This window comes from Mesitornis unicolor, unplaced genomic scaffold, assembly GCF_000695765.1.
Source record: "Mesitornis unicolor isolate BGI_N332 unplaced genomic scaffold, ASM69576v1 scaffold22488, whole genome shotgun sequence".
Lineage (NCBI taxonomy): Eukaryota > Metazoa > Chordata > Aves > Mesitornithiformes > Mesitornithidae > Mesitornis > Mesitornis unicolor.
In genome coordinates this window covers 3,821-18,439 of record NW_010201452.1, presented here as the reverse complement: position 1 = coordinate 18,439, position 14,619 = coordinate 3,821, and the positions used below count along the sequence as shown (strand labels likewise).

The window sequence follows — 14,619 nt, the reverse complement described above, 5'->3', positions numbered from 1 at the left end:
TGGCACTGACATTACACGTCTTCTTCTGATGCAGTGAAGAGGCTCTCCGAATGCCTGAGAAATAAAGTATCTGAGGCTTAAAAGAAGTACTCCAAATGAAAAGCAGTGTACTGGAAGCATCCTACAGGTAAAAAAACCCCAACGCTTCCTATGCTGGCTCATTAGAGATGCTCATCTGGTAGCCAGCACCTGTCCCATCTACCAAAGTCCCTCAGGACACTTTCCCTGCCTTTCTGTCAGAAGAGATCTCCAGGGTCAGTATTTGGATATTATATCTTAGGAGAAATTTACTGCATATAGGTTAGGCTGTTCTATCAAAGTGCATCTTTCCTCTATACATATACTCATTTATGTAAATTATTCCTTCATAAGGCTTTACAATGTAACTGGAAGGTTTCAAATCTGTATCTAATAAATATTACATGAAAATAGTTTTTTCAGTATTTACACACGGAACATATAAAAACATGTTCATTGTAAGAATACTTCTTCGATTTCACCTTCTATAGAACCAAGGGTCTTCAGTCCTGGCCTGCTTGTAGTGTGTTGCAAACGGTGCCTGGTTACGTTTCTTCCCTCACCAAAAAGCTCGTTGCCTTCTTTTCCTTTGCCTTTACTGTTTTTGTCAACAAGAAGAGTACTACCAGAGTCCCAATCTATGTCAAAAGGCATTGTGTCACTGGTTTTAGAAAGAGAGACGGTACTGGCACTGCTTCCAAAGAGCTGCTCCATTAAATTGGATTTCTTTTCCTTTTTACTATTGAAATCGGCGTTTTCCTGAACATTTTCTTCCAAGTTGCTGCTTTTTTGAGTAAGCCAGCTTGGTCTCCCCGATCCCTTCCCAAAGGAAGGTACATAACTACCAAATGTTAACTCACTGCTTGGATTTCGTTGCTTCTGCCCTTGTGCTCTCACGGCATCATCCTGGCTGTCATCTCCAGGAAACCCATTGGTAACCTTCCCGGGAAGCTCAAAGAACAGATGAGTCTTTTCTTTTTTCTCCAGGGATTCAGATTTTCTTGCTGGATTTATGAGAGATGCTTGGGAAGCAGGTTTCATGTTGGTTACATTCCGAGTTTCTCTATCAATTTCTTGCATTTTAGCAAGCAGGAACTCTGTCTTGTGCCACCCTTCCAGCATTCCAGTGCCTTCTCTCTCTACCTGAGGTTTGTGGATTTCTGTCTCCATCTTTGCTTTCTCTTCTTTATCCAATAAAAAGCTGCTTTCTTTTTTCATTTTGTCGCATTCTTCCCTTTCCCGCTCTGCAGGAAATATTTAAACATTATTTCAAATGTTTTAGTTTTAAAATGCCTTTAAAAGAATATTTTGACTATAATGCAAGCAAAAGCCATTGAGTTCTTAATATGCTCCTCTACCAATAATGTGGGTTTTGTACTGCAAAAATAAATTAAAAAATTACAACTAAATTCACACCAGATTCTCTGCTATGGTCTCCAGGGTATGCTGTCACCTTCCAAAGGAATTAGGACATTATCCACATTTTAGAATATTCAGAGAAATTTCATTTCTGCCAATTGCCTTCCCCTTTCCGGGGTTTGAATGAAAACGATTACAACATCGCTGTGCTTTAATTTTCTTTGCCAGCATCACCGACCTCAGGACAGCTCCAGGATACGTGGTTTTGTTTGGCTGTTTATTTGTTTTTCCCATAAAGGGAACCACTTCTGTGAAGCTTTCAGGCCACAAAGTCACAGCAGTCACTACCAGTTTCAAGTTGTGAATGATTTCAAATACACTGCATCTGCCGCATACAGAAAACCCTTTCACACGGGTGTTCTGTGTATCACCACGTCAACTCAATGAGTGTTTGTGCAAATACCACATGTCAGTTTGCACAGCTATAAAGAGACACCAAATAAACTTCTACGTAGAACCTGCAAATACTTATGTGTACAAGAAAAAGGGAGCTTCCCAAATATTTCTCTCTTTAAAATGTTTTTCTATCAAGACAACAGACGTGTTTGGCAAAAAGTTGAATACAACTACTTGATCCCTTCAGCACACCAGCATTCCCCTTTGAACACTTTATTCACATTTCTGGCTGGTGTTTTCATAAAGTTCCATGTTATCTCTTGTACTTCAGATCAAGCTTACAGGAATAACTGCAATAGTTCAGTTGATACATTTAATATATTTTTTTCAATAGCATATTGTTATACCAAGTTATGCAAGGAGCTACTTTTCTGTATGTAAGGTGGGTGAAATACCAGCTATTACTGTAGATAGGAAAGGAGGTCAGAATCATCTTATTTAGAGACACAACAGAGCAGATTCTTGGCCTGGGTAAGTTGTGCACTGATGCCAGTGGAAGTACGAGATTTTACACAGAATTCACCTCTGAAAGCAGCTACAGATTTTTTGAATCCTTCCTTGTCACCTAGAATGAGTGTTTCTGTTCATTAAGTATAATCACTGAAAGAGTATTTTAACATGACAGGATGCAGTCCATCTGAAATACTTTGGAATATTAAGAGACTTAAAATGGCGTGAAAACCAAATGAGTACAAAAAGCTGTATCGAAATGCAATGATAGAAACTGACATTTCTCACATGGCCACACCAAATGATTCAGATAACCACAAGTGAAAGGAGAAACTACAATTTCAGATGATACGAGTGAAGTAGATACGCACTGAAATAAACCATAATAAAGCCATAATAAGGAAAGTAGATTTGTTCTATAATAGCAAAAATCTTCTGCCTGCCTCAGTAACATCTAGCAAGTCAGAGATAACATCAGCATTTACCTGCTATGTCACCCTTGTTTTGTAAAGCAAAATCTCTTTGGGGTTCAGTATTTTTTAGCGGACAGCATCTTTTGCTGCTGCATTCTTCATCACAGCTGAGTTTAGGATACAGATTACCTTACATCCCGTATTTATTTCTGATTCTCTTTGCATAATGTAACTGAAAATAATTTTCCACTGTAGTGATCTCTGCAAAGTAATTTTGCTCTTCTCACAAGAAACAAGCAGCCTCACTTGATCAGTATTCTATGCTGTATTTTCCAGCCTTCAGCTGCCTGGTTTCTTACCTTCATGTAGTTTTTGAGCCCTCTCTTCCACAGCCTGTATTTCCTGAAGACATTTCAGTTTCTCTTCCTTTTCCCTGTCTTGGTCCTGTCTCAGGTCTGTTTGCTCCTTCCATTCTTTATCTTGGCTTTCTTTTTCCTGAAATAAATTGATCCAAAACTGAAATCGATGGGGAAAAATAAGCAATAAAAACAAACAAACCAAATCATATCAACTTCTATGTCATTCTGAAATCACATTCCTACTGCTAACCATAAAAATCAGCAAGTGATCAAAACCAAACCAGCTTTGACAACCCAGGGGTTTGGCCCTAAAAATCTTATCACCTCCAACAGAGTTTTATGCACCAGAAACAAAATGAATAGATAATCAACTCCATTCTGTATTCCACACTGCAGGAAAGCTGCAGCTCCAATGTCATAAAGCTGTAATAACAGACGGCCAGACCCCACCACATTATTTGTTTCTATTTCTATTATTTACTATTTCTTTTCATTCTTTTAACATGCAAGCAATTAGTTGCCCTCTATTTCCACACTCTGATCTTTTTACTGGAGTGAGGTGCGCTGTGGATTCAGGCAGTGTCACGGTGGTACTTAAAGTTATGGAGTATTAAGTTACAAACAGTGAAAAAGAATGGTTTAATTTTGGCTGAAATGTTCAGCTAGTGATTATATACACACATTTATACAGAAAGAACCTGCAGAAAAGATATTAATGTCAGCAGTAAAAATCACTAACACAGAAAAGTAGTGGCAATGAAGCAAAGAGAAAGCCAGAGAAATCCAACGTGTGGATGCTAACTTTGTAACCTGTGCTTATTTTAGAGTAAATTAAGCTTCTAGATTAAAATACACTTCTAAGAGAAATAAAGAGTTACTACCTAATGACCAAAGAAAATACGACTACTAGCCAAAACAAATGCAAGCGTTTTCCCTTCATGTACAATATTATCATTATTATATTAAAAAAACCAACCCCAAACTTCACAAAGAGATGGTGGAATGGTATTTAAAATGCTTGACTTAGGAAGCACAGGCTACCCAAATCTAATTTACATTATATAAAGCAGCAGCCATACATGAACTAGAGGGGTTGATAAGATGACAGATATTTGGATTCCCTGAGCTGCACTTGTATTAACCGTGCATTTCCGTAACTCACACACCAATGTAAATGCTGGAAGAATGCATACATTAAACTACAGCCGTACTTAAAGGATTTTGGAAGACAGAACATATGAATGAACCAGCCATGAAAAAGCTTCGGTCCTGTCAGGAAGTCAGTCAGGACCACCACCAGAGCGTTACTGCTGACAAATGGCCCTAGCCTCATGTAACCAGAACTGTACAATTTGTACCGGAAACTGTGTCACTCTGATGTGTAATATCTTACAAATCTTTGATTTTAGCTTGAGGTCACAGAAGTGTTAGCAATAGTTCTAATGGTACTATTTTATAATAAAAAGGGAAATGGAAAAACAAAAAAATCCAACCGCATTCACAAAGCTGGAAAAACAACAGAAGAAATACCAGCACTACAACAATACGAGGAAGTGTTAGATTTATGCATTGTGAAATAAATCTGGAAATGAAAAGAAACCATAATAAAGACCAAAGCAAAAGGAGAGACAAGGCAGCCAGCACTGTTACAACAGATTGCTCAAGTAAGCACTGGAAATAAAGAAAAGGGGAGAAATGCAAAATGAAGTCTAAAAAAAACTTCCAAGAAATGACAGTGGCAGAAAAAGAAACAAATTGAGCTAATGGTTATCAGTAAGATATAGGATATGGTGAATGAAGTGTCACAGAAATGGAGTATGATCTTTCTGGAAGGGCACAGTTTCTCTTATCAGAACATTTTCTAAATTATATTCTATATATATATTCATATTTGTATACATATAGTTTTAAAAATATAAGGTCTACATTAAATATCCAGTCTGATAGGTGAGTTAACTGGAGCAAGTCTCAAATTTTTAGGGAACTCACTATTTTAGGAAGAATCCCTTCTTTCTTGTTTGCTGCGTCACCGCGGACCAATTCTGACTCTGGAAGAAATTCCACCGGTGAGAAGTATCCGCTGGTCTGGACGCCTTTAGTCAGCTGCGCTCCTTTTTTAGTACTTTGGTTGTTGGCTGTAGAAAATACAAACTAATCAAACCATGGTTTTACTTGAAAATATCCCACTGCATACCTATCTCTCATTTTTAGTGATTTGCAGCAAAGATAAAAGACTGTATCACAGCCAATGGAAGTGGAAAGTATTGACAAGTCGTCTTCAGCATCTGCAAAGGCTAATTTAAAAAAACTGCTTTGAAAACTTCTACTAGAAAAAAATCAACTCACCTTAAAGCTGAGGTCATTACTGCACACTAAGCATTTGGTAAAAAATCCCCACAAAATATCTCACTCCTCTTGTCATAGAAGCTACGTGTAGAAAAGCGAACTCATCAAATTAAGATTCACTTATTTGCATCTTTGAAATACATACATTTATCTCTGTGACACTGTTGAAAATCTGAACTTAAAATGGAGTAATAGTAAATTATCTATAATAAAATGAGCAGTAGACAAACTGTTTGAAATGCTGGCACTGAATATTTAAAACAGTCCCATAAATTCCTGCTTCTTCTGACAAGTAGATTCTACTGATGCAGTGAACACAGGCTAAGCACACACACAGACACATGTATAAACACATTTTATGTGGGCAGCATAAGGCTTGAGGCTGCCTTGTCACACCAGAAGAAATCACTGCACTGATACTTTTACAAGATTATATTCCGGGACACTGGTACTCTTTAAGGAAAAGAAAAGCGCAGCTCATCTGACAGACAGTAAATATGAATTAGCAAAAAACAAATAAAAAACATCACCAAAATATTCACAGCAGTGAAGTGACGTATTTTTAAAGCCTCTGTAATTTATTGTCAGGTACACATTGTCTATGATCCATTAGAGAATTTACTACAATCTCTTCCCCCCACCCAGGAACATGTGGTATGACAGGAGCTAAGGACGCTGTTTGATGAAACTCTGGGTTTTGGTTCTGCTGCAGAAGCAGCTACAGAGCAGTCAAACAAAAATCGTGCCCTTCTCTGTGACCAGCGGTGTTGAAAGCAGTGCAGAAAAGTGAATGTTCTTGAACAAGCAGTGGTAGAGTCAAACACTGAACAGCTTGAATGAGAAAATGCAGCAGAGGAATTTAAGTGTCGCTAATACTTTTTCTGCCTTTATTGCTTTATGTAAGTTACCTCTTTTTCTTTGTATGATATCCACGTCTTTTCTTGGTGACAGCTTCAACATACGATTAGCATATATATTTTTCACTTCAAGATCTCTTTCTTTTTCCTGTGAGTGAAAAAGGCAGGTACAACAGAATAAGATACTAATGTTATTAGTAACTTTTATTAGTTATTGGCAAAGCAATAAATTAAACTAAAAACACACATTGTAAATAGAAACAGAGTAAAGCAATCACTATTTATGTCCAGTGATTTAAGGAGAATAATCACGTTCCTAACTTTTCCTATGCTATTAGAAAGCACATAGAACTTCACTCATCCCACCAAAAAACTCATTAGCAAAATATTCTGGAAAAAGAGCATCTCTGCAGTGAAAATAAAACTAAATGCCCATGTTTCCACAAACCTGAATAAAACTTACAATGTGTGTACAGATTGCACAACTGAATTGTCAGTACTGTAAAGAGTTAACCATCTCAATGTTAGCAATGGTACTCGTCACCGGGCATGCCACAACTGCTATGCAGGGGCCCACTGCATCATAGAGACAAACTATTCAATAAATGTCATGAAAGAAGAAAATACATTGAAGAGTTATCAGAAATCATCTGCTAGTGAAATTATTTTCAAAATAGCAAGCCACCACTAAAAAAATCAGGCTTAAAACACTCTAAACAAACAAGTTTTTGAGTTACTAACGCTACTGCTACTTGCTTGATAGTAAGGTGGTAAACTGGTGCATCTCCATTATTTAAGTATGTTTGAGACTTGGGCTTTCAAGGAAATTCTCCTAGAAATGAAGTACTCACCTCAAATACATTTTTTTTTCAGAAGATAAGCTGACAAGGTAGAACATGACAATATTTTCAGTCTTTACATTTAGAATTTGGGCAACAATGGGGTGGGGCATGCAAATAAATCTTTGCACAGATTTAGCAACGCGTGAATATCTCAAATACATGCAATTAAACTTTACGCAAACCTACTGCAATGCAAGTACATTAGTAACCTAAAGTACTGTATATACCTGCAGATTTTATTTTAAAAATCAAGCTTTCAAAATCTATTTTCCAAGTAGATCTTGTGGTTTAATCGCAATGCCTGGCTATGTACTTGATCTTGCTTCTCTTAACCAGTGCTAACAACAATGATTAACACAGAGACATTCCTTTTACAGACGCTGCTGGGTCAGAGCACAGAACGTTTCAATTTAAAGCAGGAAAAGACCTCACATGTGGTATGTAATTAAGTACACAGCAGAGTACGGTGCAGTCACTGGTAAACTATTCAACCCTGCTTACAGATACTTCCAAAGATAAAATGTCACAATATGGTTAGCAGCTTGCATTGCTTCACATTTTACCTTCAGCTTCTGATTTAGTTGATGAAGCTCTTCCTGGAGAACTCTCTTTTCTTCTTGGGCCTCGAGTATCTTTTTTTTCTTTGCATGTAACTCTCGTTGAAAACTGCTGCCACTTAATTCAAGGTTTTTTTCCAGATCCTTCAATTAAAACAATAGCTATTTAATAACCAAAGTACATTTTTAGAGTCAAATTATTTAAATAAAATTACAGTAAACCAGCATCTTGGATTCAGATATCAGCTCCACCACTGCTGTAACACTGAATGCATTTAAACCCTTAATCCTAACTTTGGGGGGGCAGCCAAAGCACCTGCAGACGCTGCAGCTCATCCTTCTGGAGCACTGAGAGGTGATCTGAGGACAGAGTGGGAACAAACACTCCTTTCTGCAAGGCTTTTGGCACAGGGGACCTCCAGATCTCTTAAGCCAAATCTCAGACTGATGACAGAAGAATTCTTATCTTTCTGATAAGAAGCAGAACACTTCTCTGAAAGTACACGATTAGGAGGAAGAAGAAAAGAAGTAATTGTTAACCTTTCTGCTAGAAACAAACTTGTGACTGTGATTTCATTTACGTATCCTCGCCTTGCAATAGCAACCTGTGGTGATGAGAGAAGGAAAAAAAGTAGAAGAAAATCCCGTACTTTTTAGAGTATGATTCACTGTAACATTATCCAGTTCTAGAAATGCTGAAATACATGACCATAAAACTACAGAGTGGGGTTACTTGGGTAACTCAGCAGTTGTATCTTGCTATTTTGGGATTTATTTTATGAAAGCTTAGTTTCCAGCTTAATCCTTTGGATTTCCAGATCCACTATCTCTGTAATGTAATTCAGGCTAAATTACTAATATAGACACCAAGCTTTAACATCACTTTAATGACCAACATAATCTCAGCTGAAAATAGTATTTCATACAACTACCAACAGTTTAATAGTGTTGCCACAATTATTTTTAAATAAGGTGAGTTTTTAGACACGTTTACAAAAATGTCAACATTTTTGCTGAACAAAATTAAAATACGTTGCACAAATTAATACCCGTAACATGTTCTAAAGCTCGTTTTGGTATTAAAAAAATTGCTGTCATTTTGTTCAGCTCAGCTCTCAGATATGCAGAAGAGTGGACAATCAAACACTGCATGAATGTAGTTCACAAAATGGAAAAGGAATTACTATATAGATGTTTTCTAGAATTTTAGTGTACAGTTCCCCAAATACTCCTAAAATCTTTAACAAATTCTTCCCCTTCAAGAGGAGAAACTAGGCTGCATAAAGTTTTATTATAACTGCATGCATTTCTGAAACATTATCACTAGTTATAAAAACTAGTTAATATCAACTAGTTACAAGCACAAGTCCACAGCAAACATTCTGACAAAATACACTCACTTTGTAAACAGAAACCTGAACGCACAGTTACTAAGCGTGTAACCATAAAACCACCTTGGAAATACTTTACTTGATGCTACCCATATGTAAATAAAGAAATAATTTTCTATTTGTTCCACGACTATGAAAAAACCACAAAAGTCATGAAGCTTATACTGGTGAGAAATATCACCACCAGAATTTCTTACGAAAAAAAAGACATCTCACCTTAATTATTTTTTCATTGTCCTCCAGCCTGCTCTCTGCATAGGCCAGTTTCTTTGCCAGGTCATCTCTTTCGGCAAGGTGCTTATCTGCAGACAGCTTTTTCAGTTTCTGCAAGGCAGTTTTTGTTCTGTACAGTTCATCTTGCGAATCTTTCAGCCGCTGCTCAGTTGCACGTTCCTTCTCTTGAGATTTTCGAAGGCGCTCCCTTAATATTCTGACCTCGTTGTTGTGCCGAGCGAGGAGCTGCGAGATTTCATTTTCTGTATCTTCAAACTTATTCAAGGCTTTCTCCTGCCGGTGCTGAAGCCTCTTCAGTGCCCTGTTCTCCTTCTGCAGCTCATCCAGTTTGATGTGGAGCTCAGTCAGCTCATTTCGGAGGTCATTGATTTTCAGCAGCCTGGCAGAAAGAACTCTTTTGGTAACAAGATCTATATCTTTTGCAGGAGAATCCCTAGTCAGGCTCTGCGAGTGGAAACCACACTGCGTCCCTCTTTTGCTTGGCACGTATTTGGAACCCAATTTCTTCGTGGCTAAGAGAGGAAAAATAAAAAGCATGCTTACTGTAAGACAATGCAATCTGTCTGTTCAGACATCCTTCGTGGAATAAAGCTCTGCCTGAAACAATTTTACGATACTTAGCAGAGATTGCAGCTTCCAAATCAGACAATAAAAGGCATACACATGATAGGCTTATGCTCCTTTTGAGAGATTAAAATAAATGGAGATTTGTGTTTGTGATCTACCGCATGAAGTATTATTTGCAGCCATCAATAAAGGACCGCTATAAAGTAATCATCTGCAAATCGTATCAGAAATAACAGTCATATGTGGTTAATATTTGATGATGTTTATTAAAATGTTTAGAAATACTGTACTCTCATGCATACGATATTATCAAATGCTTTCAAAATGGCAACAATTAGCTGAGCGTTAGCTGGTTATGTATTATGCAAGATGTAATTCTCTCAGACAAATGCAGTAGTATTTCCAAATCCAGCTGCCATGCTTACAGACAAAACAGCACATTTCAAAGGCTCAGTGCAAAAAGCCTCCAAAGCAAAAGCATAAATCCCATGAAAATTCAGTTCTCCCCTGAATAATTTATTCCTGTATCACAAGTTATTTTCCACACAGTACCCTTATTTGATTACTAGTATGCATCACTTGCATTCTTATTTGATATTACTATTTTATTATCATCCCCAAGATAAAAGCTAAACATTTTGTTTCTATCTTATTTGCCTCTCAAGCCACACTCAAAGATTGAATCACATAAGCCACCAAAAATATCTCTTAAAACAACTGAATGTATAGAGAGTGCAGAATTCATTAAGGTACATCAGTGTTTTTTTAAGAATCATACTGAGCAGCAGCTTATAACACAGGCTTGAAAGCTGGGACACAGCAATAGTGCAGGTACCTATACACAGTGAGTGTGTGTGACAGCAAATTCTTCCTCCTATTTGGTGCTCACCATATTTCTATCCTACAGAGAATATTTTACAGCAAAAGTAACAGCTTTAAAATATTTCTTATAATCTCCTCTACGTGTTTTACACAAAGACTCATTCATTTTCTGCTTGCTGCTCATTTTTTCCACAGCTTGGGCAAACAAAAGAAGGTTGTTTTTTAATTTGCAATTTAATTTTAATTTCTGTCACATTCAGGTGTGAAAAGATTATCTAATACATGCACTGCAGGAGTGATGCCACTCCTATCACCAACTCAAGGTATTCCCATTAACTCTACACTTCCAACTCCTTCAAGAATTTCTCCACATTTAGGGCAGAACAGAAAATTCCAATACCGAGTTTGCATTTCTGACCATGTAGTTAAACTGGGGAATATATTGTGTCTTTCGAGGTCACCACGACATTCCCAATACCTTCACGTAATAATTACGTTCAGTTCTGGCTATGTAATCAAGGAACTAGTCCTTCATTTGCCCCCTCCAAATTAAACAGCACAGTGGAGCTGCAATTTTTGTTTCCCAGAAAGCGAACCCACGGCTGCTATGGAGAAGATGCCACTTCTGAACACAGAGAAGCTTGGCAAAACCCCAGTTGTACCAGGACACCAACACTGTCAAGGATGTGAAGAGATACACTCCCTGCGCAACTTCAGTATCCACAGTTTGATCTTCTGGCACACTTGAGATCATGATGCTGACCAAATGATTCCTACAGTATCAAGCACTCAGGAATGAAACAGAGCACTTGCTTGAGAAAGGCAGAAAATGCTCTGATTTCACCAGAAAATGTGTGCAACTATTTAGAACAAGCTGTCAAAGTGTGCCAGAGGCCTCACATCCTTCTTTCAGCCCAGGATGTGGACAACCATTCTCTCCCTTTTTGTAGGGATGTTCACTTCCCCACAATGTCAAGCAAGAAAGCAGCTTATGTAGGTGAGGTGTGTGTGAGGGAGCTCATAGTGCGGCTATTTCATCTCTGATTGGAGATATTTTACTCTCAAGGAAGGACCAGGAAAAACTTTCCTTTGGATTTCCACATGCATCTAACTTTCGCCAAAACCACTTTCTCTCTCTTGCCACATTAGTGGTATTTCATTTGTTTGGTTTTTGAAAGTACCCAGTATTACACTGTAAAGCTTGGTCAACTAGACTTCCACAGGAGAGAAATCTTCAGGGAAGTTTTGTCAGAGGAATTTTAACCATCGTCTCTTTTACTGACCGCATAGTAAGAGCTTTCCTTGGGTCCTTGGCCTTGAGTCTTTTTGTCAAAGACAAAAAGAGAGCATCAGCAGGATTGAACAAAAGGCTGTGCTAAGAGCCACGTTCACTTGTTAAGAAACATCTGAATGATACTGAAAATCACCTAAAATCCTCCTTGTGCAGGATCAGGTTAATTGCAGTTTTTAACAAAGCAGTCTCAGTCTACCGGCCACCTGTAGCGTAATTCACACGAACCTTACTTGTAGATTCTCATAATGGTAGTTCCCCATCTTTATTTCAGCTTTCAAAGATAATTAACTCTTCGGAGCAGTTACAAAGCAGCAATTTCTGCTGTCTACCTACCTTGGTAGTGCACAAGGCTGTTTGAAGTTTTTGTTTTGTGACCTCGTTTTTCTTGGCTTATAGATGGAAAGCTTAGCGTTCGCGACTGGCCAGACGAATGAGATGTATTCTCTTCATCTGAATAACAGGAGTCACTATTTTTATCCTCATCTGATCCCCTGCTGTGTTCCGAATCTGGGCTCCTTACTCTTTCTCCCATTTTCCAGATTTAACTGCTCTCCAGATTTTTCTCAAAGACCGTTCATTTTGACACAAAGGACCTTTCAGTTGTCACAATGGCAGCAGCTGGATTATTTCCCTGGGTTTATCATCTTCATCTGTGAAGTGTGAGATCTTTGCGGTTCAATTCAGCAAGCAGCAGTTATCATTCAGAATGCATTTTTCTGTAACAATTTAGAGAGAGAGAAAAGAAAGTTTAGTTAATAAAGAAAGGTTAAAAAAGAAAAGTAAAATTATTCAGTACTCCTATAACGTTATGCCACGTGCTGTGCTACATTAGCTTTATTATTTATACTAAATGTGACAGACATCACTCTAGGAATGCTACTAGTATTACACTCGGTAGTTTGAGGCACTTCATCCCCAAAAGAGAAATCAGAAAGTTAGCACAGCTAAATCTAGAATAAGAAATCACTTCCAGCTTAGAGAGAGGAGGAAAAGAAGCATTTGGAAAGCAAAACAGAAGTGGAAGTTTGAAGCTATTCAGGAAACTAATTTAAACATACTCAAACACTTTTTAACCAAATAAAGGAACAATTTATCCATGTGCCTAGAATTGAGATAGTATTTGTAGAACTGGACTAAATCTTCCATATCTCAATTTCTGACACTGATAATGTTAAATCCGCTGTCCCATTTGGCTGGAGGCCATTCTGTCTCTAACCGCTAATGAGCCCGTACCTATGGATCACAGTCTTTGCTCCAGAAAGTACCCTTGTACCCTATAACATCCAGTGGTTCATGCCTTCAGGAACTGGCAGAGGCACACACATCTGGGTCATGTGCTTTATAGGAAAATGCAAATACAGCCTTTTAGGTTTTTTTATATCTGATCAGAGTGCCCATGCTGCTGGTATGTGGTAAACATCTGTAGCAAGTATAAAATGAGAAGAGCTGCTCCTGCAGCCTATCTTTTGATGTAAAGTGAAAAATCACCTCATCTCAAGGTAAAAACATCTTATTTTGTATTTTTGGAGACACTTCTTGAGACTATAACAGAGCAAATATAGCCAAAATTTTCCTGACCTTCTCAGTCAAAAGAATTTCTCATCATTTTAGGAAGTATTTTAGTGACCATGCTCAGCTTCCCACATCTCACCCTCTCTCATCGCTCTTCACAGCTCTCAAGCTTATTTCACCATCTATCTCCCTTCAATCACACTTCAGGACATCAGGATCCTAATGGGTGAGTAAACAGGACTTGCATCAGAGCCCATCAGCTCTGCCTGTTGAATGACATAAGCTCCTAGCCCATTTATAAGTGGTAAAGCAAACTACACACACACACAGAGATGAGCAGCTTTCAATCAAAACTCTTCTACATTGCAGGGCATAAAACATACCCATAAATGAGCTGTAAAATTTTCACTATATTATTTCCCCATAAAATAAAATTAGCATGCTTCTCGGCCTTCTATTCCACTGTCTGTACATGCAGAACTGCATAGCCAAGCAGAAACATCAGCTGCCAAGAGAGGTTTCATTACAAACTCAAGCTTTCTGGCCCAGTTCCCTGTAAGCACACCTCTCTCTCCAGTGACTGGAATTTGATTGCCCTCATAATCTATCAGGAAGGAATTAGGGAAATAAATATCCCAACAGATAAAAAACTGGGAAGCTGCTGGGAAATGAATACTGAATTATTTGGAAAAAGAGTGTTTTTCTTTACTTATGGAGGAACTTCCCAACATAATGTTTTTTAAGCACCTAAATATTTTCAAAGTGTTCCAAATAAATCACACGCCTAAAACGTCAGAGAGGATTCTGATGAAAACTAAAACTGCACTGCAAAGCCCAGAAAGAAGCCAAGCTATGCTTGAAATCACTTGTCCTAGAGACTGGCAAACACATACTGGAAGGTATCAGTTATTGCGAACATTCAGATGATTAGTAATGACCTTTCTTTTTGCTTCTGAAATGATGTAGTTATTAAAGATATTTCAAGAGTATACACCTAACCATAATCACATTATCCTCTTTGTTTTTCAGTGTAATGAAGACCTCCAGATACGCTCATGAGTGCAAAACTGAGGTAATGTAAGAACATTAGAATGTATCAGGGTACATCCCCACTCCTAAACAGCTCCAATCCTAAGTCCTGG

At 37.9% G+C, this 14,619-nt stretch overlaps 1 protein-coding gene across 1 annotated transcript; it reads right to left on the bottom strand.

The window, feature by feature from the left end:
• Positions 1-471: 471 nt before the first annotated feature.
• Positions 472-12,497, bottom strand: LCA5 (Leber congenital amaurosis 5). The gene is made up of 7 exons (XM_010190098.1): positions 12,299-12,497; positions 9,265-9,794; positions 7,664-7,801; positions 6,310-6,406; positions 5,045-5,190; positions 3,056-3,191; positions 472-1,262 (listed from the first exon to the last, which is right to left on the bottom strand). Exons 1-7 carry the CDS (start codon positions 12,495-12,497, stop codon positions 472-474), a joined length of 2,037 nt encoding a protein of 678 aa, XP_010188400.1.
• Positions 12,498-14,619: the final 2,122 nt, after the last annotated feature.

Coding starts and splice junctions, on each gene's coding strand:
- LCA5 (XM_010190098.1), bottom strand. CDS start 12,497: ATGGGAGAAAGAGTAAGGAGCCCAGATTCGGAACACAGCAGGGGATCA. Junction 6,407..7,663: donor AACTAAATCAGAAGCTGAAG/GTAAAATGTGAA, acceptor TTTCACTCACAG/GAAAAAGAAAGAGATCTTGA. Junction 5,191..6,309: donor TATCATACAAAGAAAAAGAG/GTAACTTACATA, acceptor TATTTTCTACAG/CCAACAACCAAAGTACTAAA.